This window comes from Aulonocara sp. 'chitande type north' Nkhata Bay, linkage group LG20 (genome assembly GCF_057382095.1).
Source record: "Aulonocara sp. 'chitande type north' Nkhata Bay isolate Kocher_YH1m ecotype deep benthic linkage group LG20, A_spYH_male_GT1.1, whole genome shotgun sequence".
Classification (NCBI taxonomy): Eukaryota; Metazoa; Chordata; class Actinopteri; order Cichliformes; family Cichlidae; genus Aulonocara; species Aulonocara sp. 'chitande type north' Nkhata Bay.
Window position 1 is genome coordinate 3,953,391 of NC_141363.1, and position 26,261 is coordinate 3,979,651.

A 26,261-nucleotide genomic window follows, 5' to 3' on the forward strand; every position below is an offset into this window, starting at 1 on the left:
ATGAATTGTGTTCATCTCATACCCAAACCACCTTTATCAAATTCTACTCTAAATTCTGCTCTAATACAATACCAGTACTCATGACCAGAGTGCACAAATGCAACATTGTTTTTTCATACTTGACAACACAATAAAACACAAGAAAAATCAGAATATGTTTGAGATTAGGAGTTTTATTTGATGGTAAATCAATTTTCTTAAAATTTCATTTTGTTTTACTTTGATGCTATAATGGATGATTTTAAAATTCAGTTAAATCTAAGATTATATAGCATCGCAGCAAAACAAGAGTCTCCTCAAGGTGCTTTATAATGTAAGGTGAAAACCCTACAGTATTAGCAGGAAAATACCCAACAATCAAAAGATCCCCTTTGAGCAAGCACTAGGCGACAGTGGGGAGAAAAAACTCCCTTTAAACAGGAAGAAACCTCCAGCAGAACCAGGCTCAAGAGGGGGCGGCCATCTGCTGCGACCGGTTGGGGGTGATGGAGAGACAATATAGGGAGACAAGATGAAATATACTTCTGTTGGCCAATTACATTGTTTTTGAATAAATTATTAAATGCTTCGAGATCTTTAAAGAAGCATTGTAGTGTGTGTGTGTGTGTGTGTGTGTGGGGGGGGGGGTGCAGCTGGTCTTTTAGTCATCGCTGCTGCCCCTACAGCAGCTCCTAAACGGCTTCATTAAAGCTTTTCCCACTGCTCGAAAGAACCTTGTAATTTTAGACTTCAGTGGGGGATTGAGTACAACCTCAATAATCATGTCCAGGAGATCCAGAAAAAGTTCATCAAAAGTGTAATCATCTGGTGTAAGAGCCGAATGTACAAACTGATCTGCAGAGTCAAGCTCCTTTATAAGGGCCTTACTCATTTTCTTTAGCATCCGCCGTTTGTTATTTTTAAGAGCACTCAGATATCCTGGGATTCTGACCTTATCTAGAAGCAGATCTGTAAGACGCCTGGTGATCGCTTCGTAATTTTCTATATTCAGATAGTTTGTGTCGAAAAGACATTTCTCCAGGAGCTCATCTAACAGACAGTTACTGAAGTCTCTGACAATTTTCTCAGACTCCTCCTGTAAGTTTTCAGAGGTTGATGGCTGACTTTGAGCTTCTGTAAGCCCAGCTTCAGTGATTGGTTCAGGCTCAGGGCTGTTTTCTGGGGGTGGGCCCTGCTCTAGTACACTCACGCAGGAGACTGTTTCATTTTTGGGAGGACAATCTGGACGTGACTCTGGTTCAGACAGTCTGTCATTTTCTTTTTGCTCTGTTGGAGTCAGTGCTCTTAAAATCACATCCTGGATGTCTCCCACGGCACCAGAAATCTTGTCACTTTGAACAGTTTGATCCAAAGCATCATTCTCTAACCACAGAAGAGTGTTTTGCAAAAACTTTTGCACTGAGTCTTCTACAGTCACATAGAGGACCTCGGGCGAAAAGGGTAACTCATCTGTTGGCTCTGCAGACCTAGAGATGACAGAGTCTGAAAGACATTTTCCTGATAGCATCACAGGGAGTACATATCTTTCAGTTGACTGGAGATGGTCATACACTTTATCTGTCAACTCCCTGGAAAACATCTCAATTTCCTTTATCTTTTCCAGGGGGTTCCAGATACGGTTCAAATGTTCTGGCCCGTTTAATTTATTAAACATTTGTTCAAGAACAGGTTTGATGGTGTTATAATCAACTGGGGAAGAACTCTTAAACATGCTATCCATCACTGGTGTGTTTACATAGCTACAAAAAGAACTGTAGCTGTCCATACAATCTGCTCTCTGATCATCAAGAGACTTGACCGGTTCGTGGAGACAGATGAAGAACCTTTTGTTTTTCTTCACCAGGTGTTTTATCTCTCTGATCATTTTGTAAAACTGCTTTTTGGCAAAAGCGCAGAAGTGGTCTTTGTGCAGCTTTTGGTCATTGCTTTTTCTGGATGGGATGCATGACGTGAAAAAGTTTTTCACCTTTTGGATATTTAACTGCACATTAAAAGCAGATTCGCGTGAGTCACATTTCTCACTAGATGTGACATCTTCACCATCAAAAGACTGCAGATTATCAATTATTGTCATTACAATGTCAGCTGCAGCTATTTCTGCTGGCGTGCTGGGACGCTGGAGACTTTCAGCTGTCTCAGCATCTGTGCACTTCTCTATTTCTGTGTCATCTTCGGCATTCGAATACTTCAGAGTGTCAAGTATTGCACTGACAACATCAGCCACGATCACTTCACCTGTGGTGCTGGAACGACTTTCCGCCATCTCTCCAGTTTCACTTTCTTTTATCTCTACAGGCGTCATGTCATTTTCATCCTTATTGTCCTCTGTGATTCCTGTGTCTGTGCTCCATTTGGTGAGAGCGCTGCTCACCTCCTCAACAACCATTGCCTTCTCAGAGATCTTTGATTCAGTACTCTCTGAATTAGACGGGCTAGGGGAACTAGCTGCGCCGCCCTTTGACATGCACTGGCTGCTTAGCTTACCTGCACATTTTTCCAAACACGAGGCTGCGTGAGAGACCATGCGTCGAAGGTTTTTTGTGGTTGTCATTTTTCCACTGACATAAACGGCAGGATCTGACCGTAAATCCGGGTTGTTCAAGAGTAGAGTCACAGCTGAGTCGACCTTTTCTGAGATCTCCAATTCAATCAGTTTTGTCAGCTTCTTACTGGACTGACAGTTTTCATGGGGGATGTTAAGAGCGATGCCAATGCTGGTTGAAAGAGAGTCTCCCAGCGACGGAGCTATTTTTGCCACAGGTATGCTGATACCTGTTTGGGACAATTCGTCTGTCATTAACTCCTGAAGTGTGGGAAGTGCAGATTTCAGGATGCCGCTAGAAACTATCTGAATGATTTCGATTATCATATCAGCCAGTAATGCTTGGAGATCAGAGTCCCAGATTCCCTGTTCAATCATTCCCCATTGTACCTGGGAGAACTGATCGAAACACTTGGTTATAGCTGGTAAAATATGCTCGGGAATAATGGGGATAGAGCCTGTAGTCTGAAATTCAGCCATTGTGGACGTTTCTGTTTCAGTAAAATTATTTGAAGGACTTTGAAAATCTAAGATTCTAGAGTGCGAAGATCGCGGTCTGTACATCTCATTTACTTAAGGCTAAGTAGATTGTGAGTCCTGGCGGGTTCTATATATAGGCTCAGTTGACTGTAACGTCACGGGCACGTCAAAGCGTTCGCTTACGTCACAGTCAGGCGATCAAAGCGTTCGCTACTTCACGTCACACGCATGCGCACTGTCTGTGTTTTGAACTCCCACGCACAGGCTTCCCGACTTAAACCGCTAATAAATTCTTACATACACATCGTGTTGGTGTAAAATACAGTATCTGGAAGCGAAAGGACATTTAGCCTCGTTATTTACTCTCTTAAAATGCACAACACCCATATATAAAGTAACCGCGTGCGGCATTTTAAGAGAGTAAATATTGACTCAAGCAAGATTTAAAAAGCATTACAAGTTGATCATGACCCTAATTCAGAAAGCATTAATTTTTTCCTGCAAAAGAACACAACCTCCAGGCTTTTTCAGCATTGTCAGTTTGTGCAAAGAATCATTTTCCACTACATGTACAACAGGTGAAAAACAAATTAAAATAAACACATTAAACCTCCCAAGTGTTTTTTGTTTAATTGCTATTATTTTTCATTTCCTAAAGATTAATTGAAAGGTCCATGGAGTTTGGAGGGTGAGGACCCAGGAAACCGCAACAAGGAGGAGAGGGACAGAAAATGGCAAGTCGCAAAGGAGGCCTTGGAGACCATGATGAAAATGTCCACCTCACTCAGGCTTTTTGCTTTAGACTTTCCATTCTGGACCAATCTATGTGCAGAAATGTGCCTAAAACCCTGAAAACTGTTAAACTTACCACAGATATTCACTTAGTGTCTATAATAACAACATTTAATAGTTTCATGAATTGTGTTCATCTCATACCCAAACCACCTTTATCAAATTCTACTCTAAATTCTGCTCTAATACAATACCAGTACTCATGACCAGAGTGCACAAATGCAACATTGTTTTTTCATACTTGACAACACAATAAAACACAAGAAAAATCAGAATATGTTTGAGATTAGGAGTTTTATTTGATGGTAAATCAATTTTCTTAAAATTTCATTTTGTTTTACTTTGATGCTATAATGGATGATTTTAAAATTCAGTTAAATCTAAGATTATATAGCATCGCAGCAAAACAAGAGTCTCCTCAAGGTGCTTTATAATGTAAGGTGAAAACCCTACAGTATTAGCAGGAAAATACCCAACAATCAAAAGATCCCCTTTGAGCAAGCACTAGGCGACAGTGGGGAGAAAAAACTCCCTTTTAACAGGAAGAAACCTCCAGCAGAACCAGGCTCAAGAGGGGGCGGCCATCTGCTGCGACCGGTTGGGGGTGATGGAGAGACAATATAGGGAGACAAGATGAAATATACTTCTGTTGGCCAATTACATTGTTTTTGAATAAATTATTAAATGCTTCGAGATCTTTAAAGAAGCATTGTAGTGTGTGTGTGTGTGTGTGTGTGTGGGGGGGGGGGGGGGGTGCAGCTGGTCTTTTAGTCATCGCTGCTGCCCCTACAGCAGCTCCTAAACGGCTTCATTAAAGCTTTTCCCACTGCTCGAAAGAACCTTGTAATTTTAGACTTCAGTGGGGGATTGAGTACAACCTCAATAATCATGTCCAGGAGATCCAGAAAAAGTTCATCAAAAGTGTAATCATCTGGTGTAAGAGCCGAATGTACAAACTGATCTGCAGAGTCAAGCTCCTTTATAAGGGCCTTACTCATTTTCTTTAGCATCCGCCGTTTGTTATTTTTAAGAGCACTCAGATATCCTGGGATTCTGACCTTATCTAGAAGCAGATCTGTAAGACGCCTGGTGATCGCTTCGTAATTTTCTATATTCAGATAGTTTGTGTCGAAAAGACATTTCTCCAGGAGCTCATCTAACAGACAGTTACTGAAGTCTCTGACAATTTTCTCAGACTCCTCCTGTAAGTTTTCAGAGGTTGATGGCTGACTTTGAGCTTCTGTAAGCCCAGCTTCAGTGATTGGTTCAGGCTCAGGGCTGTTTTCTGGGGGTGGGCCCTGCTCTAGTACACTCACGCAGGAGACTGTTTCATTTTTGGGAGGACAATCTGGACGTGACTCTGGTTCAGACAGTCTGTCATTTTCTTTTTGCTCTGTTGGAGTCAGTGCTCTTAAAATCACATCCTGGATGTCTCCCACGGCACCAGAAATCTTGTCACTTTGAACAGTTTGATCCAAAGCAACCTCAATAATCATGTCCAGGAGATCCAGAAAAAGTTCATCAAAAGTGTAATCATCTGGTGTAAGAGCCGAATGTACAAACTGATCTGCAGAGTCAAGCTCCTTTATAAGGGCCTTACTCATTTTCTTTAGCATCCGCTGTTTGTTATTTTTAAGAGCACTCAGATATCCTGGGATTCTGACCTTATCTAGAAGCAGATCTGTAAGACGGCTGGTGATCGCTTCGTAATTTTCTATATTCAGACAGTTTGTGTCGAAAAGACATTTCTCCAGGAGCTCATCTAACAGACAGTTACTGAAGTCTCTGACAATTTTCTCAGACTCCTCCTGTAAGTTTTCAGAGGTTGATGGCTGACTTTGAGCTTCTGTAAGCCCAGCTTCAGTGATTGGTTCAGGCTCAGGGCTGTTTTCTGGGGGTGGGCCCTGCTCTAGTACACTCACGCAGGAGACTGTTTCATTTTTGGGAGGACAATCTGGACGTGACTCTGGTTCAGACAGTCTGTCATTTTCTTTTTGCTCTGTTGGAGTCAGTGCTCTTAAAATCACATCCTGGATGTCTCGCACGGCACCAGAAATCTTGTCACTTTGAACAGTTTGATCCAAAGCATCATTCTCTAACCACAGAAGAGTGTTTTGCAAAAACTTTTGCACTGAGTCTTCTACAGTCACATAGAGGACCTCGGGCGAAAAGGGTAACTCATCTGTTGGCTCTGCAGACCTAGAGATGACAGAGTCTGAAAGACATTTTCCTGATAGCATCACAGGGAGTACATATCTTTCAGTTGACTGGAGATGGTCATACACTTTATCTGTCAACTCCCTGGAAAACATCTCAATTTCCTTTATCTTTTCCAGGGGGTTCCAGATACGGTTCAAATGTTCTGGCCCGTTTAATTTATTAAACATTTGTTCAAGAACAGGTTTGATGGTGTTATAATCAACTGGGGAAGAACTCTTAAACATGCTATCCATCACTGGTGTGTTTACATAGCTACAAAAAGAACTGTAGCTGTCCATACAATCTGCTCTCTGATCATCAAGAGACTTGACCGGTTCGTGGAGACAGATGAAGAACCTTTTGTTTTTCTTCACCAGGTGTTTTATCTCTCTGATCATTTTGTAAAACTGCTTTTTGGCAAAAGCGCAGAAGTGGTCTTTGTGCAGCTTTTGGTCATTGCTTTTTCTGGATGGGATGCATGACGTGAAAAAGTTTTTCACCTTTTGGATATTTAACTGCACATTAAAAGCAGATTCGCGTGAGTCACATTTCTCACTAGATGTGACATCTTCACCATCAAAAGACTGCAGATTATCAATTATTGTCATTACAATGTCAGCTGCAGCTATTTCTGCTGGCGTGCTGGGACGCTGGAGACTTTCAGCTGTCTCAGCATCTGTGCACTTCTCTATCTCTGTGTCATCTTCGGCATTCGAATACTTCAGAGTGTCAAGTATTGCACTGACAACATCAGCCACGATCACTTCACCTGTGGTGCTGGAACGACTTTCCGCCATCTCTCCAGTTTCACTTTCTTTTATCTCTACAGGCGTCATGTCATTTTCATCCTTATTGTCCTCTGTGATTCCTGTGTCTGTGCTCCATTTGGTGAGAGCGCTGCTCACCTCCTCAACAACCATTGCCTTCTCAGAGATCTTTGATTCAGTACTCTCTGAATTAGACGGGCTAGGGGAACTAGCTGCGCCGCCCTTTGACATGCACTGGCTGCTTAGCTTACCTGCACATTTTTCCAAACACGAGGCTGCGTGAGAGACCATGCGTCGAAGGTTTTTTGTGGTTGTCATTTTTCCACTGACATAAACGGCAGGATCTGACCGTAAATCCGGGTTGTTCAAGAGTAGAGTCACAGCTGAGTCGACCTTTTCTGAGATCTCCAATTCAATCAGTTTTGTCAGCTTCTTACTGGACTGACAGTTTTCATGGGGGATGTTAAGAGCGATGCCAATGCTGGTTGAAAGAGAGTCTCCCAGCGACGGAGCTATTTTTGCCACAGGTATGCTGATACCTGTTTGGGACAATTCGTCTGTCATTAACTCCTGAAGTGTGGGAAGTGCAGATTTCAGGATGCCGCTAGAAACTATCTGAATGATTTCGATTATCATATCAGCCAGTAATGCTTGGAGATCAGAGTCCCAGATTCCCTGTTCAATCATTCCCCATTGTACCTGGGAGAACTGATCGAAACACTTGGTTATAGCTGGTAAAATATGCTCGGGAATAATGGGGATAGAGCCTGTAGTCTGAAATTCAGCCATTGTGGACGTTTCTGTTTCAGTAAAATTATTTGAAGGACTTTGAAAATCTAAGATTCTAGAGTGCGAAGATCGCGGTCTGTACATCTCATTTACTTAAGGCTAAGTAGATTGTGAGTCCTGGCGGGTTCTATATATAGGCTCAGTTGACTGTAACGTCACGGGCACGTCAAAGCGTTCGCTTACGTCACAGTCAGGCGATCAAAGCGTTCGCTACTTCACGTCACACGCATGCGCACTGTCTGTGTTTTGAACTCCCACGCACAGGCTTCCCGACTTAAACCGCTAATAAATTCTTACATACACATCGTGTTGGTGTAAAATACAGTATCTGGAAGCGAAAGGACATTTAGCCTCGTTATTTACTCTCTTAAAATGCACAACACCCATATATAAAGTAACCGCGTGCGGCATTTTAAGAGAGTAAATATTGACTCAAGCAAGATTTAAAAAGCATTACAAGTTGATCATGACCCTAATTCAGAAAGCATTAATTTTTTCCTGCAAAAGAACACAACCTCCAGGCTTTTTCAGCATTGTCAGTTTGTGCAAAGAATCATTTTCCACTACATGTACAACAGGTGAAAAACAAATTAAAATAAACACATTAAACCTCCCAAGTGTTTTTTGTTTAATTGCTATTATTTTTCATTTCCTAAAGATTAATTGAAAGGTCCATGGAGTTTGGAGGGTGAGGACCCAGGAAACCGCAACAAGGAGGAGAGGGACAGAAAATGGCAAGTCGCAAAGGAGGCCTTGGAGACCATGATGAAAATGTCCACCTCACTCAGGCTTTTTGCTTTAGACTTTCCATTCTGGACCAATCTATGTGCAGAAATGTGCCTAAAACCCTGAAAACTGTTAAACTTACCACAGATATTCACTTAGTGTCTATAATAACAACATTTAATAGTTTCATGAATTGTGTTCATCTCATACCCAAACCACCTTTATCAAATTCTACTCTAAATTCTGCTCTAATACAATACCAGTACTCATGACCAGAGTGCACAAATGCAACATTGTTTTTTCATACTTGACAACACAATAAAACACAAGAAAAATCAGAATATGTTTGAGATTAGGAGTTTTATTTGATGGTAAATCAATTTTCTTAAAATTTCATTTTGTTTTACTTTGATGCTATAATGGATGATTTTAAAATTCAGTTAAATCTAAGATTATATAGCATCGCAGCAAAACAAGAGTCTCCTCAAGGTGCTTTATAATGTAAGGTGAAAACCCTACAGTATTAGCAGGAAAATACCCAACAATCAAAAGATCCCCTTTGAGCAAGCACTAGGCGACAGTGGGGAGAAAAAACTCCCTTTTAACAGGAAGAAACCTCCAGCAGAACCAGGCTCAAGAGGGGGCGGCCATCTGCTGCGACCGGTTGGGGGTGATGGAGAGACAATATAGGGAGACAAGATGAAATATACTTCTGTTGGCCAATTACATTGTTTTTGAATAAATTATTAAATGCTTCGAGATCTTTAAAGAAGCATTGTAGTGTGTGTGTGTGTGGGGGGGGGGGGGGGGTGCAGCTGGTCTTTTAGTCATCGCTGCTGCCCCTACAGCAGCTCCTAAACGGCTTCATTAAAGCTTTTCCCACTGCTCGAAAGAACCTTGTAATTTTAGACTTCAGTGGGGGATTGAGTACAACCTCAATAATCATGTCCAGGAGATCCAGAAAAAGTTCATCAAAAGTGTAATCATCTGGTGTAAGAGCCGAATGTACAAACTGATCTGCAGAGTCAAGCTCCTTTATAAGGGCCTTACTCATTTTCTTTAGCATCCGCCGTTTGTTATTTTTAAGAGCACTCAGATATCCTGGGATTCTGACCTTATCTAGAAGCAGATCTGTAAGACGCCTGGTGATCGCTTCGTAATTTTCTATATTCAGATAGTTTGTGTCGAAAAGACATTTCTCCAGGAGCTCATCTAACAGACAGTTACTGAAGTCTCTGACAATTTTCTCAGACTCCTCCTGTAAGTTTTCAGAGGTTGATGGCTGACTTTGAGCTTCTGTAAGCCCAGCTTCAGTGATTGGTTCAGGCTCAGGGCTGTTTTCTGGGGGTGGGCCCTGCTCTAGTACACTCACGCAGGAGACTGTTTCATTTTTGGGAGGACAATCTGGACGTGACTCTGGTTCAGACAGTCTGTCATTTTCTTTTTGCTCTGTTGGAGTCAGTGCTCTTAAAATCACATCCTGGATGTCTCCCACGGCACCAGAAATCTTGTCACTTTGAACAGTTTGATCCAAAGCAACCTCAATAATCATGTTCAGGAGATCCAGAAAAAGTTCATCAAAAGTGTAATCATCTGGTGTAAGAGCCGAATGTACAAACTGATCTGCAGAGTCAAGCTCCTTTATAAGGGCCTTACTCATTTTCTTTAGCATCCGCTGTTTGTTATTTTTAAGAGCACTCAGATATCCTGGGATTCTGACCTTATCTAGAAGCAGATCTGTAAGACGGCTGGTGATCGCTTCGTAATTTTCTATATTCAGACAGTTTGTGTCGAAAAGACATTTCTCCAGGAGCTCATCTAACAGACAGTTACTGAAGTCTCTGACAATTTTCTCAGACTCCTCCTGTAAGTTTTCAGAGGTTGATGGCTGACTTTGAGCTTCTGTAAGCCCAGCTTCAGTGATTGGTTCAGGCTCAGGGCTGTTTTCTGGGGGTGGGCCCTGCTCTAGTACACTCACGCAGGAGACTGTTTCATTTTTGGGAGGACAATCTGGACGTGACTCTGGTTCAGACAGTCTGTCATTTTCTTTTTGCTCTGTTGGAGTCAGTGCTCTTAAAATCACATCCTGGATGTCTCGCACGGCACCAGAAATCTTGTCACTTTGAACAGTTTGATCCAAAGCATCATTCTCTAACCACAGAAGAGTGTTTTGCAAAAACTTTTGCACTGAGTCTTCTACAGTCACATAGAGGACCTCGGGCGAAAAGGGTAACTCATCTGTTGGCTCTGCAGACCTAGAGATGACAGAGTCTGAAAGACATTTTCCTGATAGCATCACAGGGAGTACATATCTTTCAGTTGACTGGAGATGGTCATACACTTTATCTGTCAACTCCCTGGAAAACATCTCAATTTCCTTTATCTTTTCCAGGGGGTTCCAGATACGGTTCAAATGTTCTGGCCCGTTTAATTTATTAAACATTTGTTCAAGAACAGGTTTGATGGTGTTATAATCAACTGGGGAAGAACTCTTAAACATGCTATCCATCACTGGTGTGTTTACATAGCTACAAAAAGAACTGTAGCTGTCCATACAATCTGCTCTCTGATCATCAAGAGACTTGACCGGTTCGTGGAGACAGATGAAGAACCTTTTGTTTTTCTTCACCAGGTGTTTTATCTCTCTGATCATTTTGTAAAACTGCTTTTTGGCAAAAGCGCAGAAGTGGTCTTTGTGCAGCTTTTGGTCATTGCTTTTTCTGGATGGGATGCATGACGTGAAAAAGTTTTTCACCTTTTGGATATTTAACTGCACATTAAAAGCAGATTCGCGTGAGTCACATTTCTCACTAGATGTGACATCTTCACCATCAAAAGACTGCAGATTATCAATTATTGTCATTACAATGTCAGCTGCAGCTATTTCTGCTGGCGTGCTGGGACGCTGGAGACTTTCAGCTGTCTCAGCATCTGTGCACTTCTCTATCTCTGTGTCATCTTCGGCATTCGAATACTTCAGAGTGTCAAGTATTGCACTGACAACATCAGCCACGATCACTTCACCTGTGGTGCTGGAACGACTTTCCGCCATCTCTCCAGTTTCACTTTCTTTTATCTCTACAGGCGTCATGTCATTTTCATCCTTATTGTCCTCTGTGATTCCTGTGTCTGTGCTCCATTTGGTGAGAGCGCTGCTCACCTCCTCAACAACCATTGCCTTCTCAGAGATCTTTGATTCAGTACTCTCTGAATTAGACGGGCTAGGGGAACTAGCTGCGCCGCCCTTTGACATGCACTGGCTGCTTAGCTTACCTGCACATTTTTCCAAACACGAGGCTGCGTGAGAGACCATGCGTCGAAGGTTTTTTGTGGTTGTCATTTTTCCACTGACATAAACGGCAGGATCTGACCGTAAATCCGGGTTGTTCAAGAGTAGAGTCACAGCTGAGTCGACCTTTTCTGAGATCTCCAATTCAATCAGTTTTGTCAGCTTCTTACTGGACTGACAGTTTTCATGGGGGATGTTAAGAGCGATGCCAATGCTGGTTGAAAGAGAGTCTCCCAGCGACGGAGCTATTTTTGCCACAGGTATGCTGATACCTGTTTGGGACAATTCGTCTGTCATTAACTCCTGAAGTGTGGGAAGTGCAGATTTCAGGATGCCGCTAGAAACTATCTGAATGATTTCGATTATCATATCAGCCAGTAATGCTTGGAGATCAGAGTCCCAGATTCCCTGTTCAATCATTCCCCATTGTACCTGGGAGAACTGATCGAAACACTTGGTTATAGCTGGTAAAATATGCTCGGGAATAATGGGGATAGAGCCTGTAGTCTGAAATTCAGCCATTGTGGACGTTTCTGTTTCAGTAAAATTATTTGAAGGACTTTGAAAATCTAAGATTCTAGAGTGCGAAGATCGCGGTCTGTACATCTCATTTACTTAAGGCTAAGTAGATTGTGAGTCCTGGCGGGTTCTATATATAGGCTCAGTTGACTGTAACGTCACGGGCACGTCAAAGCGTTCGCTTACGTCACAGTCAGGCGATCAAAGCGTTCGCTACTTCACGTCACACGCATGCGCACTGTCTGTGTTTTGAACTCCCACGCACAGGCTTCCCGACTTAAACCGCTAATAAATTCTTACATACACATCGTGTTGGTGTAAAATACAGTATCTGGAAGCGAAAGGACATTTAGCCTCGTTATTTACTCTCTTAAAATGCACAACACCCATATATAAAGTAACCGCGTGCGGCATTTTAAGAGAGTAAATATTGACTCAAGCAAGATTTAAAAAGCATTACAAGTTGATCATGACCCTAATTCAGAAAGCATTAATTTTTTCCTGCAAAAGAACACAACCTCCAGGCTTTTTCAGCATTGTCAGTTTGTGCAAAGAATCATTTTCCACTACATGTACAACAGGTGAAAAACAAATTAAAATAAACACATTAAACCTCCCAAGTGTTTTTTGTTTAATTGCTATTATTTTTCATTTCCTAAAGATTAATTGAAAGGTCCATGGAGTTTGGAGGGTGAGGACCCAGGAAACCGCAACAAGGAGGAGAGGGACAGAAAATGGCAAGTCGCAAAGGAGGCCTTGGAGACCATGATGAAAATGTCCACCTCACTCAGGCTTTTTGCTTTAGACTTTCCATTCTGGACCAATCTATGTGCAGAAATGTGCCTAAAACCCTGAAAACTGTTAAACTTACCACAGATATTCACTTAGTGTCTATAATAACAACATTTAATAGTTTCATGAATTGTGTTCATCTCATACCCAAACCACCTTTATCAAATTCTACTCTAAATTCTGCTCTAATACAATACCAGTACTCATGACCAGAGTGCACAAATGCAACATTGTTTTTTCATACTTGACAACACAATAAAACACAAGAAAAATCAGAATATGTTTGAGATTAGGATTTTTATTTGATGGTAAATCAATTTTCTTAAAATTTCATTTTGTTTTACTTTGATGCTATAATGGATGATTTTAAAATTCAGTTAAATCTAAGATTATATAGCATCGCAGCAAAACAAGAGTCTCCTCAAGGTGCTTTATAATGTAAGGTGAAAACCCTACAGTATTAGCAGGAAAATACCCAACAATCAAAAGATCCCCTTTGAGCAAGCACTAGGCGACAGTGGGGAGAAAAAACTCCCTTTTAACAGGAAGAAACCTCCAGCAGAACCAGGCTCAAGAGGGGGCGGCCATCTGCTGCGACCGGTTGGGGGTGATGGAGAGACAATATAGGGAGACAAGATGAAATATACTTCTGTTGGCCAATTACATTGTTTTTGAATAAATTATTAAATGCTTCGAGATCTTTAAAGAAGCATTGTAGTGTGTGTGTGTGTGTGGGGGGGGGGGTGCAGCTGGTCTTTTAGTCATCGCTGCTGCCCCTACAGCAGCTCCTAAACGGCTTCATTAAAGCTTTTCCCACTGCTCGAAAGAACCTTGTAATTTTAGACTTCAGTGGGGGATTGAGTACAACCTCAATAATCATGTCCAGGAGATCCAGAAAAAGTTCATCAAAAGTGTAATCATCTGGTGTAAGAGCCGAATGTACAAACTGATCTGCAGAGTCAAGCTCCTTTATAAGGGCCTTACTCATTTTCTTTAGCATCCGCCGTTTGTTATTTTTAAGAGCACTCAGATATCCTGGGATTCTGACCTTATCTAGAAGCAGATCTGTAAGACGCCTGGTGATCGCTTCGTAATTTTCTATATTCAGATAGTTTGTGTCGAAAAGACATTTCTCCAGGAGCTCATCTAACAGACAGTTACTGAAGTCTCTGACAATTTTCTCAGACTCCTCCTGTAAGTTTTCAGAGGTTGATGGCTGACTTTGAGCTTCTGTAAGCCCAGCTTCAGTGATTGGTTCAGGCTCAGGGCTGTTTTCTGGGGGTGGGCCCTGCTCTAGTACACTCACGCAGGAGACTGTTTCATTTTTGGGAGGACAATCTGGACGTGACTCTGGTTCAGACAGTCTGTCATTTTCTTTTTGCTCTGTTGGAGTCAGTGCTCTTAAAATCACATCCTGGATGTCTCCCACGGCACCAGAAATCTTGTCACTTTGAACAGTTTGATCCAAAGCAACCTCAATAATCATGTCCAGGAGATCCAGAAAAAGTTCATCAAAAGTGTAATCATCTGGTGTAAGAGCCGAATGTACAAACTGATCTGCAGAGTCAAGCTCCTTTATAAGGGCCTTACTCATTTTCTTTAGCATCCGCTGTTTGTTATTTTTAAGAGCACTCAGATATCCTGGGATTCTGACCTTATCTAGAAGCAGATCTGTAAGACGGCTGGTGATCGCTTCGTAATTTTCTATATTCAGACAGTTTGTGTCGAAAAGACATTTCTCCAGGAGCTCATCTAACAGACAGTTACTGAAGTCTCTGACAATTTTCTCAGACTCCTCCTGTAAGTTTTCAGAGGTTGATGGCTGACTTTGAGCTTCTGTAAGCCCAGCTTCAGTGATTGGTTCAGGCTCAGGGCTGTTTTCTGGGGGTGGGCCCTGCTCTAGTACACTCACGCAGGAGACTGTTTCATTTTTGGGAGGACAATCTGGACGTGACTCTGGTTCAGACAGTCTGTCATTTTCTTTTTGCTCTGTTGGAGTCAGTGCTCTTAAAATCACATCCTGGATGTCTCGCACGGCACCAGAAATCTTGTCACTTTGAACAGTTTGATCCAAAGCATCATTCTCTAACCACAGAAGAGTGTTTTGCAAAAACTTTTGCACTGAGTCTTCTACAGTCACATAGAGGACCTCGGGCGAAAAGGGTAACTCATCTGTTGGCTCTGCAGACCTAGAGATGACAGAGTCTGAAAGACATTTTCCTGATAGCATCACAGGGAGTACATATCTTTCAGTTGACTGGAGATGGTCATACACTTTATCTGTCAACTCCCTGGAAAACATCTCAATTTCCTTTATCTTTTCCAGGGGGTTCCAGATACGGTTCAAATGTTCTGGCCCGTTTAATTTATTAAACATTTGTTCAAGAACAGGTTTGATGGTGTTATAATCAACTGGGGAAGAACTCTTAAACATGCTATCCATCACTGGTGTGTTTACATAGCTACAAAAAGAACTGTAGCTGTCCATACAATCTGCTCTCTGATCATCAAGAGACTTGACCGGTTCGTGGAGACAGATGAAGAACCTTTTGTTTTTCTTCACCAGGTGTTTTATCTCTCTGATCATTTTGTAAAACTGCTTTTTGGCAAAAGCGCAGAAGTGGTCTTTGTGCAGCTTTTGGTCATTGCTTTTTCTGGATGGGATGCATGACGTGAAAAAGTTTTTCACCTTTTGGATATTTAACTGCACATTAAAAGCAGATTCGCGTGAGTCACATTTCTCACTAGATGTGACATCTTCACCATCAAAAGACTGCAGATTATCAATTATTGTCATTACAATGTCAGCTGCAGCTATTTCTGCTGGCGTGCTGGGACGCTGGAGACTTTCAGCTGTCTCAGCATCTGTGCACTTCTCTATCTCTGTGTCATCTTCGGCATTCGAATACTTCAGAGTGTCAAGTATTGCACTGACAACATCAGCCACGATCACTTCACCTGTGGTGCTGGAACGACTTTCCGCCATCTCTCCAGTTTCACTTTCTTTTATCTCTACAGGCGTCATGTCATTTTCATCCTTATTGTCCTCTGTGATTCCTGTGTCTGTGCTCCATTTGGTGAGAGCGCTGCTCACCTCCTCAACAACCATTGCCTTCTCAGAGATCTTTGATTCAGTACTCTCTGAATTAGACGGGCTAGGGGAACTAGCTGCGCCGCCCTTTGACATGCACTGGCTGCTTAGCTTACCTGCACATTTTTCCAAACACGAGGCTGCGTGAGAGACCATGCGTCGAAGGTTTTTTGTGGTTGTCATTTTTCCACTGACATAAACGGCAGGATCTGACCGTAAATCCGGGTTGTTCAAGAGTAGAGTCACAGCTGAGTCGACCTTTTCTGAGATCTCCAATTCAATCAGTTTTGTCAGCTTCTTACTGGACTGACAGTTTTCATGGGGGATGTTAAGAGCGATGCCAATGCTGGTTGAAAGAGAGTCTCCCAGCGACGGAGCTATTTTTGCCACAGGTATGCTGATACCTGTTTGGGACAATTCGTCTGTCATTAACTCCTGAAGTGTGGGAAGTGCAGATTTCAGGATGCCGCTAGAAACTATCTGAATGATTTCGATTATCATATCAGCCAGTAATGCTTGGAGATCAGAGTCCCAGATTCCCTGTTCAATCATTCCCCATTGTACCTGGGAGAACTGATCGAAACACTTGGTTATAGCTGGTAAAATATGCTCGGGAATAATGGGGATAGAGCCTGTAGTCTGAAATTCAGCCATTGTGGACGTTTCTGTTTCAGTAAAATTATTTGAAGGACTTTGAAAATCTAAGATTCTAGAGTGCGAAGATCGCGGTCTGTACATCTCATTTACTTAAGGCTAAGTAGATTGTGAGTCCTGGCGGGTTCTATATATAGGCTCAGTTGACTGTAACGTCACGGGCACGTCAAAGCGTTCGCTTACGTCACAGTCAGGCGATCAAAGCGTTCGCTACTTCACGTCACACGCATGCGCACTGTCTGTGTTTTGAACTCCCACGCACAGGCTTCCCGACTTAAACCGCTAATAAATTCTTACATACACATCGTGTTGGTGTAAAATACAGTATCTGGAAGCGAAAGGACATTTAGCCTCGTTATTTACTCTCTTAAAATGCACAACACCCATATATAAAGTAACCGCGTGCGGCATTTTAAGAGAGTAAATATTGACTCAAGCAAGATTTAAAAAGCATTACAAGTTGATCATGACCCTAATTCAGAAAGCATTAATTTTTTCCTGCAAAAGAACACAACCTCCAGGCTTTTTCAGCATTGTCAGTTTGTGCAAAGAATCATTTTCCACTACATGTACAACAGGTGAAAAACAAATTAAAATAAACACATTAAACCTCCCAAGTGTTTTTTGTTTAATTGCTATTATTTTTCATTTCCTAAAGATTAATTGAAAGGTCCATGGAGTTTGGAGGGTGAGGACCCAGGAAACCGCAACAAGGAGGAGAGGGACAGAAAATGGCAAGTCGCAAAGGAGGCCTTGGAGACCATGATGAAAATGTCCACCTCACTCAGGCTTTTTGCTTTAGACTTTCCATTCTGGACCAATCTATGTGCAGAAATGTGCCTAAAACCCTGAAAACTGTTAAACTTACCACAGATATTCACTTAGTGTCTATAATAACAACATTTAATAGTTTCATGAATTGTGTTCATCTCATACCCAAACCACCTTTATCAAATTCTACTCTAAATTCTGCTCTAATACAATACCAGTACTCATGACCAGAGTGCACAAATGCAACATTGTTTTTTCATACTTGACAACACAATAAAACACAAGAAAAATCAGAATATGTTTGAGATTAGGAGTTTTATTTGATGGTAAATCAATTTTCTTAAAATTTCATTTTGTTTTACTTTGATGCTATAATGGATGATTTTAAAATTCAGTTAAATCTAAGATTATATAGCATCGCAGCAAAACAAGAGTCTCCTCAAGGTGCTTTATAATGTAAGGTGAAAACCCTACAGTATTAGCAGGAAAATACCCAACAATCAAAAGATCCCCTTTGAGCAAGCACTAGGCGACAGTGGGGAGAAAAAACTCCCTTTTAACAGGAAGAAACCTCCAGCAGAACCAGGCTCAAGAGGGGGCGGCCATCTGCTGCGACCGGTTGGGGGTGATGGAGAGACAATATAGGGAGACAAGATGAAATATACTTCTGTTGGCCAATTACATTGTTTTTGAATAAATTATTAAATGCTTCGAGATCTTTAAAGAAGCATTGTAGTGTGTGTGTGTGTGGGGGGGGGGGGGGTGCAGCTGGTCTTTTAGTCATCGCTGCTGCCCCTACAGCAGCTCCTAAACGGCTTCATTAAAGCTTTTCCCACTGCTCGAAAGAACCTTGTAATTTTAGACTTCAGTGGGGGATTGAGTACAACCTCAATAATCATGTCCAGGAGATCCAGAAAAAGTTCATCAAAAGTGTAATCATCTGGTGTAAGAGCCGAATGTACAAACTGATCTGCAGAGTCAAGCTCCTTTATAAGGGCCTTACTCATTTTCTTTAGCATCCGCCGTTTGTTATTTTTAAGAGCACTCAGATATCCTGGGATTCTGACCTTATCTAGAAGCAGATCTGTAAGACGCCTGGTGATCGCTTCGTAATTTTCTATATTCAGATAGTTTGTGTCGAAAAGACATTTCTCCAGGAGCTCATCTAACAGACAGTTACTGAAGTCTCTGACAATTTTCTCAGACTCCTCCTGTAAGTTTTCAGAGGTTGATGGCTGACTTTGAGCTTCTGTAAGCCCAGCTTCAGTGATTGGTTCAGGCTCAGGGCTGTTTTCTGGGGGTGGGCCCTGCTCTAGTACACTCACGCAGGAGACTGTTTCATTTTTGGGAGGACAATCTGGACGTGACTCTGGTTCAGACAGTCTGTCATTTTCTTTTTGCTCTGTTGGAGTCAGTGCTCTTAAAATCACATCCTGGATGTCTCCCACGGCACCAGAAATCTTGTCACTTTGAACAGTTTGATCCAAAGCAACCTCAATAATCATGTTCAGGAGATCCAGAAAAAGTTCATCAAAAGTGTAATCATCTGGTGTAAGAGCCGAATGTACAAACTGATCTGCAGAGTCAAGCTCCTTTATAAGGGCCTTACTCATTTTCTTTAGCATCCGCTGTTTGTTATTTTTAAGAGCACTCAGATATCCTGGGATTCTGACCTTATCTAGAAGCAGATCTGTAAGACGGCTGGTGATCGCTTCGTAATTTTCTATATTCAGACAGTTTGTGTCGAAAAGACATTTCTCCAGGAGCTCATCTAACAGACAGTTACTGAAGTCTCTGACAATTTTCTCAGACTCCTCCTGTAAGTTTTCAGAGGTTGATGGCTGACTTTGAGCTTCTGTAAGCCCAGCTTCAGTGATTGGTTCAGGCTCAGGGCTGTTTTCTGGGGGTGGGCCCTGCTCTAGTACACTCACGCAGGAGACTGTTTCATTTTTGGGAGGACAATCTGGACGTGACTCTGGTTCAGACAGTCTGTCATTTTCTTTTTGCTCTGTTGGAGTCAGTGCTCTTAAAATCACATCCTGGATGTCTCGCACGGCACCAGAAATCTTGTCACTTTGAACAGTTTGATCCAAAGCATCATTCTCTAACCACAGAAGAGTGTTTTGCAAAAACTTTTGCACTGAGTCTTCTACAGTCACATAGAGGACCTCGGGCGAAAAGGGTAACTCATCTGTTGGCTCTGCAGACCTAGAGATGACAGAGTCTGAAAGACATTTTCCTGATAGCATCACAGGGAGTACATATCTTTCAGTTGACTGGAGATGGTCATACACTTTATCTGTCAACTCCCTGGAAAACATCTCAATTTCCTTTATCTTTTCCAGGGGGTTCCAGATACGGTTCAAATGTTCTGGCCCGTTTAATTTATTAAACATTTGTTCAAGAACAGGTTTGATGGTGTTATAATCAACTGGGGAAGAACTCTTAAACATGCTATCCATCACTGGTGTGTTTACATAGCTACAAAAAGAACTGTAGCTGTCCATACAATCTGCTCTCTGATCATCAAGAGACTTGACCGGTTCGTGGAGACAGATGAAGAACCTTTTGTTTTTCTTCACCAGGTGTTTTATCTCTCTGATCATTTTGTAAAACTGCTTTTTGGCAAAAGCGCAGAAGTGGTCTTTGTGCAGCTTTTGGTCATTGCTTTTTCTGGATGGGATGCATGACGTGAAAAAGTTTTTCACCTTTTGGATATTTAACTGCACATTAAAAGCAGATTCGCGTGAGTCACATTTCTCACTAGATGTGACATCTTCACCATCAAAAGACTGCAGATTATCAATTATTGTCATTACAATGTCAGCTGCAGCTATTTCTGCTGGCGTGCTGGGACGCTGGAGACTTTCAGCTGTCTCAGCATCTGTGCACTTCTCTATTTCTGTGTCATCTTCGGCATTCGAATACTTCAGAGTGTCAAGTATTGCACTGACAACATCAGCCACGATCACTTCACCTGTGGTGCTGGAACGACTTTCCGCCATCTCTCCAGTTTCACTTTCTTTTATCTCTACAGGCGTCATGTCATTTTCATCCTTATTGTCCTCTGTGATTCCTGTGTCTGTGCTCCATTTGGTGAGAGCGCTGCTCACCTCCTCAACAACCATTGCCTTCTCAGAGATCTTTGATTCAGTACTCTCTGAATTAGACGGGCTAGGGGAACTAGCTGCGCCGCCCTTTGACATGCACTGGCTGCTTAGCTTACCTGCACATTTTTCCAAACACGAGGCTGCGTGAGAGACCATGCGTCGAAGGTTTTTTGTGGTTGTCATTTTTCCACTGACATAAACGGCAGGATCTGACCGTAAATCCGGGTTGTTCAAGAGTAGAGTCACAGCTGAGTCGACCTTTTCTGAGATCTCCAATTCAATCAGTTTTGTCAGCTTCTTACTGGACTGACAGTTTTCATGGGGGATGTTAAGAGCGATGCCAATGCTGGTTGAAAGAGAGTCTCCCAGCGACGGAGCTATTTTTGCCACAGGTATGCTGATACCTGTTTGGGACAATTCGTCTGTCATTAACTCCTGAAGTGTGGGAAGTGCAGATTTCAGGATGCCGCTAGAAACTATCTGAATGATTTCGATTATCATATCAGCCAGTAATGCTTGGAGATCAGAGTCCCAGATTCCCTGTTCAATCATTCCCCATTGTACCTGGGAGAACTGATCGAAACACTTGGTTATAGCTGGTAAAATATGCTCGGGAATAATGGGGATAGAGCCTGTAGTCTGAAATTCAGCCATTGTGGACGTTTCTGTTTCAGTAAAATTATTTGAAGGACTTTGAAAATCTAAGATTCTAGAGTGCGAAGATCGCGGTCTGTACATCTCATTTACTTAAGGCTAAGTAGATTGTGAGTCCTGGCGGGTTCTATATATAGGCTCAGTTGACTGTAACGTCACGGGCACGTCAAAGCGTTCGCTTACGTCACAGTCAGGCGATCAAAGCGTTCGCTACTTCACGTCACACGCATGCGCACTGTCTGTGTTTTGAACTCCCACGCACAGGCTTCCCGACTTAAACCGCTAATAAATTCTTACATACACATCGTGTTGGTGTAAAATACAGTATCTGGAAGCGAAAGGACATTTAGCCTCGTTATTTACTCTCTTAAAATGCACAACACCCATATATAAAGTAACCGCGTGCGGCATTTTAAGAGAGTAAATATTGACTCAAGCAAGATTTAAAAAGCATTACAAGTTGATCATGACCCTAATTCAGAAAGCATTAATTTTTTCCTGCAAAAGAACACAACCTCCAGGCTTTTTCAGCATTGTCAGTTTGTGCAAAGAATCATTTTCCACTACATGTACAACAGGTGAAAAACAAATTAAAATAAACACATTAAACCTCCCAAGTGTTTTTTGTTTAATTGCTATTATTTTTCATTTCCTAAAGATTAATTGAAAGGTCCATGGAGTTTGGAGGGTGAGGACCCAGGAAACCGCAACAAGGAGGAGAGGGACAGAAAATGGCAAGTCGCAAAGGAGGCCTTGGAGACCATGATGAAAATGTCCACCTCACTCAGGCTTTTTGCTTTAGACTTTCCATTCTGGACCAATCTATGTGCAGAAATGTGCCTAAAACCCTGAAAACTGTTAAACTTACCACAGATATTCACTTAGTGTCTATAATAACAACATTTAATAGTTTCATGAATTGTGTTCATCTCATACCCAAACCACCTTTATCAAATTCTACTCTAAATTCTGCTCTAATACAATACCAGTACTCATGACCAGAGTGCACAAATGCAACATTGTTTTTTCATACTTGACAACACAATAAAACACAAGAAAAATCAGAATATGTTTGAGATTAGGATTTTTATTTGATGGTAAATCAATTTTCTTAAAATTTCATTTTGTTTTACTTTGATGCTATAATGGATGATTTTAAAATTCAGTTAAATCTAAGATTATATAGCATCGCAGCAAAACAAGAGTCTCCTCAAGGTGCTTTATAATGTAAGGTGAAAACCCTACAGTATTAGCAGGAAAATACCCAACAATCAAAAGATCCCCTTTGAGCAAGCACTAGGCGACAGTGGGGAGAAAAAACTCCCTTTTAACAGGAAGAAACCTCCAGCAGAACCAGGCTCAAGAGGGGGCGGCCATCTGCTGCGACCGGTTGGGGGTGATGGAGAGACAATATAGGGAGACAAGATGAAATATACTTCTGTTGGCCAATTACATTGTTTTTGAATAAATTATTAAATGCTTCGAGATCTTTAAAGAAGCATTGTAGTGTGTGTGTGTGTGGGGGGGGGGGGGGTGCAGCTGGTCTTTTAGTCATCGCTGCTGCCCCTACAGCAGCTCCTAAACGGCTTCATTAAAGCTTTTCCCACTGCTCGAAAGAACCTTGTAATTTTAGACTTCAGTGGGGGATTGAGTACAACCTCAATAATCATGTCCAGGAGATCCAGAAAAAGTTCATCAAAAGTGTAATCATCTGGTGTAAGAGCCGAATGTACAAACTGATCTGCAGAGTCAAGCTCCTTTATAAGGGCCTTACTCATTTTCTTTAGCATCCGCCGTTTGTTATTTTTAAGAGCACTCAGATATCCTGGGATTCTGACCTTATCTAGAAGCAGATCTGTAAGACGCCTGGTGATCGCTTCGTAATTTTCTATATTCAGATAGTTTGTGTCGAAAAGACATTTCTCCAGGAGCTCATCTAACAGACAGTTACTGAAGTCTCTGACAATTTTCTCAGACTCCTCCTGTAAGTTTTCAGAGGTTGATGGCTGACTTTGAGCTTCTGTAAGCCCAGCTTCAGTGATTGGTTCAGGCTCAGGGCTGTTTTCTGGGGGTGGGCCCTGCTCTAGTACACTCACGCAGGAGACTGTTTCATTTTTGGGAGGACAATCTGGACGTGACTCTGGTTCAGACAGTCTGTCATTTTCTTTTTGCTCTGTTGGAGTCAGTGCTCTTAAAATCACATCCTGGATGTCTCCCACGGCACCAGAAATCTTGTCACTTTGAACAGTTTGATCCAAAGCAACCTCAATAATCATGTCCAGGAGATCCAGAAAAAGTTCATCAAAAGTGTAATCATCTGGTGTAAGAGCCGAATGTACAAACTGATCTGCAGAGTCAAGCTCCTTTATAAGGGCCTTACTCATTTTCTTTAGCATCCGCTGTTTGTTATTTTTAAGAGCACTCAGATATCCTGGGATTCTGACCTTATCTAGAAGCAGATCTGTAAGACGGCTGGTGATCGCTTCGTAATTTTCTATATTCAGACAGTTTGTGTCGAAAAGACATTTCTCCAGGAGCTCATCTAACAGACAGTTACTGAAGTCTCTGACAATTTTCTCAGACTCCTCCTGTAAGTTTTCAGAGGTTGATGGCTGACTTTGAGCTTCTGTAAGCCCAGCTTCAGTGATTGGTTCAGGCTCAGGGCTGTTTTCTGGGGGTGGGCCCTGCTCTAGTACACTCACGCAGGAGACTGTTTCATTTTTGGGAGGACAATCTGGACGTGACTCTGGTTCAGACAGTCTGTCATTTTCTTTTTGCTCTGTTGGAGTCAGTGCTCTTAAAATCACATCCTGGATGTCTCGCACGGCACCAGAAATCTTGTCACTTTGAACAGTTTGATCCAAAGCATCATTCTCTAACCACAGAAGAGTGTTTTGCAAAAACTTTTGCACTGAGTCTTCTACAGTCACATAGAGGACCTCGGGCGAAAAGGGTAACTCATCTGTTGGCTCTGCAGACCTAGAGATGACAGAGTCTGAAAGACATTTTCCTGATAGCATCACAGGGAGTACATATCTTTCAGTTGACTGGAGATGGTCATACACTTTATCTGTCAACTCCCTGGAAAACATCTCAATTTCCTTTATCTTTTCCAGGGGGTTCCAGATACGGTTCAAATGTTCTGGCCCGTTTAATTTATTAAACATTTGTTCAAGAACAGGTTTGATGGTGTTATAATCAACTGGGGAAGAACTCTTAAACATGCTATCCATCACTGGTGTGTTTACATAGCTACAAAAAGAACTGTAGCTGTCCATACAATCTGCTCTCTGATCATCAAGAGACTTGACCGGTTCGTGGAGACAGATGAAGAACCTTTTGTTTTTCTTCACCAGGTGTTTTATCTCTCTGATCATTTTGTAAAACTGCTTTTTGGCAAAAGCGCAGAAGTGGTCTTTGTGCAGCTTTTGGTCATTGCTTTTTCTGGATGGGATGCATGACGTGAAAAAGTTTTTCACCTTTTGGATATTTAACTGCACATTAAAAGCAGATTCGCGTGAGTCACATTTCTCACTAGATGTGACATCTTCACCATCAAAAGACTGCAGATTATCAATTATTGTCATTACAATGTCAGCTGCAGCTATTTCTGCTGGCGTGCTGGGACGCTGGAGACTTTCAGCTGTCTCAGCATCTGTGCACTTCTCTATCTCTGTGTCATCTTCGGCATTCGAATACTTCAGAGTGTCAAGTATTGCACTGACAACATCAGCCACGATCACTTCACCTGTGGTGCTGGAACGACTTTCCGCCATCTCTCCAGTTTCACTTTCTTTTATCTCTACAGGCGTCATGTCATTTTCATCCTTATTGTCCTCTGTGATTCCTGTGTCTGTGCTCCATTTGGTGAGAGCGCTGCTCACCTCCTCAACAACCATTGCCTTCTCAGAGATCTTTGATTCAGTACTCTCTGAATTAGACGGGCTAGGGGAACTAGCTGCGCCGCCCTTTGACATGCACTGGCTGCTTAGCTTACCTGCACATTTTTCCAAACACGAGGCTGCGTGAGAGACCATGCGTCGAAGGTTTTTTGTGGTTGTCATTTTTCCACTGACATAAACGGCAGGATCTGACCGTAAATCCGGGTTGTTCAAGAGTAGAGTCACAGCTGAGTCGACCTTTTCTGAGATCTCCAATTCAATCAGTTTTGTCAGCTTCTTACTGGACTGACAGTTTTCATGGGGGATGTTAAGAGCGATGCCAATGCTGGTTGAAAGAGAGTCTCCCAGCGACGGAGCTATTTTTGCCACAGGTATGCTGATACCTGTTTGGGACAATTCGTCTGTCATTAACTCCTGAAGTGTGGGAAGTGCAGATTTCAGGATGCCGCTAGAAACTATCTGAATGATTTCGATTATCATATCAGCCAGTAATGCTTGGAGATCAGAGTCCCAGATTCCCTGTTCAATCATTCCCCATTGTACCTGGGAGAACTGATCGAAACACTTGGTTATAGCTGGTAAAATATGCTCGGGAATAATGGGGATAGAGCCTGTAGTCTGAAATTCAGCCATTGTGGACGTTTCTGTTTCAGTAAAATTATTTGAAGGACTTTGAAAATCTAAGATTCTAGAGTGCGAAGATCGCGGTCTGTACATCTCATTTACTTAAGGCTAAGTAGATTGTGAGTCCTGGCGGGTTCTATATATAGGCTCAGTTGACTGTAACGTCACGGGCACGTCAAAGCGTTCGCTTACGTCACAGTCAGGCGATCAAAGCGTTCGCTACTTCACGTCACACGCATGCGCACTGTCTGTGTTTTGAACTCCCACGCACAGGCTTCCCGACTTAAACCGCTAATAAATTCTTACATACACATCGTGTTGGTGTAAAATACAGTATCTGGAAGCGAAAGGACATTTAGCCTCGTTATTTACTCTCTTAAAATGCACAACACCCATATATAAAGTAACCGCGTGCGGCATTTTAAGAGAGTAAATATTGACTCAAGCAAGATTTAAAAAGCATTACAAGTTGATCATGACCCTAATTCAGAAAGCATTAATTTTTTCCTGCAAAAGAACACAACCTCCAGGCTTTTTCAGCATTGTCAGTTTGTGCAAAG

General features: G+C 42.1%; 6 protein-coding genes across 6 annotated transcripts; all 6 read right to left on the reverse strand.

The window, feature by feature from the left end:
- Positions 1–153: 153 nt before the first annotated feature.
- LOC147304890 (uncharacterized) lies at positions 154–4,030 on the reverse strand. The gene has a single exon (XM_086277358.1). It carries the CDS (start codon positions 3,104–3,106, stop codon positions 641–643), a length of 2,466 nt encoding a protein of 821 aa, XP_086133484.1. The 5' UTR covers positions 3,107–4,030; the 3' UTR covers positions 154–640.
- Positions 4,031–4,089: 59 nt separating this feature from the next.
- Positions 4,090–8,577, reverse strand: LOC147304891 (uncharacterized). The gene has a single exon (XM_086277353.1). The coding sequence runs from the start codon at positions 7,651–7,653 to the stop codon at positions 4,582–4,584; it is 3,072 nt and encodes a 1,023-aa protein (XP_086133479.1). The 5' UTR covers positions 7,654–8,577; the 3' UTR covers positions 4,090–4,581.
- A 541-nt stretch (positions 8,578–9,118) lies between these two features.
- Positions 9,119–12,329, reverse strand: LOC147304892 (uncharacterized). Its single transcript, XM_086277896.1, has one exon. It carries the CDS (start codon positions 12,188–12,190, stop codon positions 9,119–9,121), a length of 3,072 nt encoding a protein of 1,023 aa, XP_086134022.1. The 5' UTR covers positions 12,191–12,329.
- An 844-nt stretch (positions 12,330–13,173) lies between these two features.
- Positions 13,174–17,648, reverse strand: LOC147304893 (uncharacterized). The gene has a single exon (XM_086277352.1). The coding sequence runs from the start codon at positions 16,722–16,724 to the stop codon at positions 13,653–13,655; it is 3,072 nt and encodes a 1,023-aa protein (XP_086133478.1). The 5' UTR covers positions 16,725–17,648; the 3' UTR covers positions 13,174–13,652.
- Positions 17,649–18,187: 539 nt separating this feature from the next.
- Positions 18,188–21,398, reverse strand: LOC147304894 (uncharacterized). Its single transcript, XM_086277897.1, has one exon. It carries the CDS (start codon positions 21,257–21,259, stop codon positions 18,188–18,190), a length of 3,072 nt encoding a protein of 1,023 aa, XP_086134023.1. The 5' UTR covers positions 21,260–21,398.
- Positions 21,399–22,242: 844 nt separating this feature from the next.
- On the reverse strand, positions 22,243–25,933 carry LOC147304895 (uncharacterized). Its single transcript, XM_086277350.1, has one exon. It carries the CDS (start codon positions 25,792–25,794, stop codon positions 22,723–22,725), a length of 3,072 nt encoding a protein of 1,023 aa, XP_086133476.1. The 5' UTR covers positions 25,795–25,933; the 3' UTR covers positions 22,243–22,722.
- Positions 25,934–26,261: the final 328 nt, after the last annotated feature.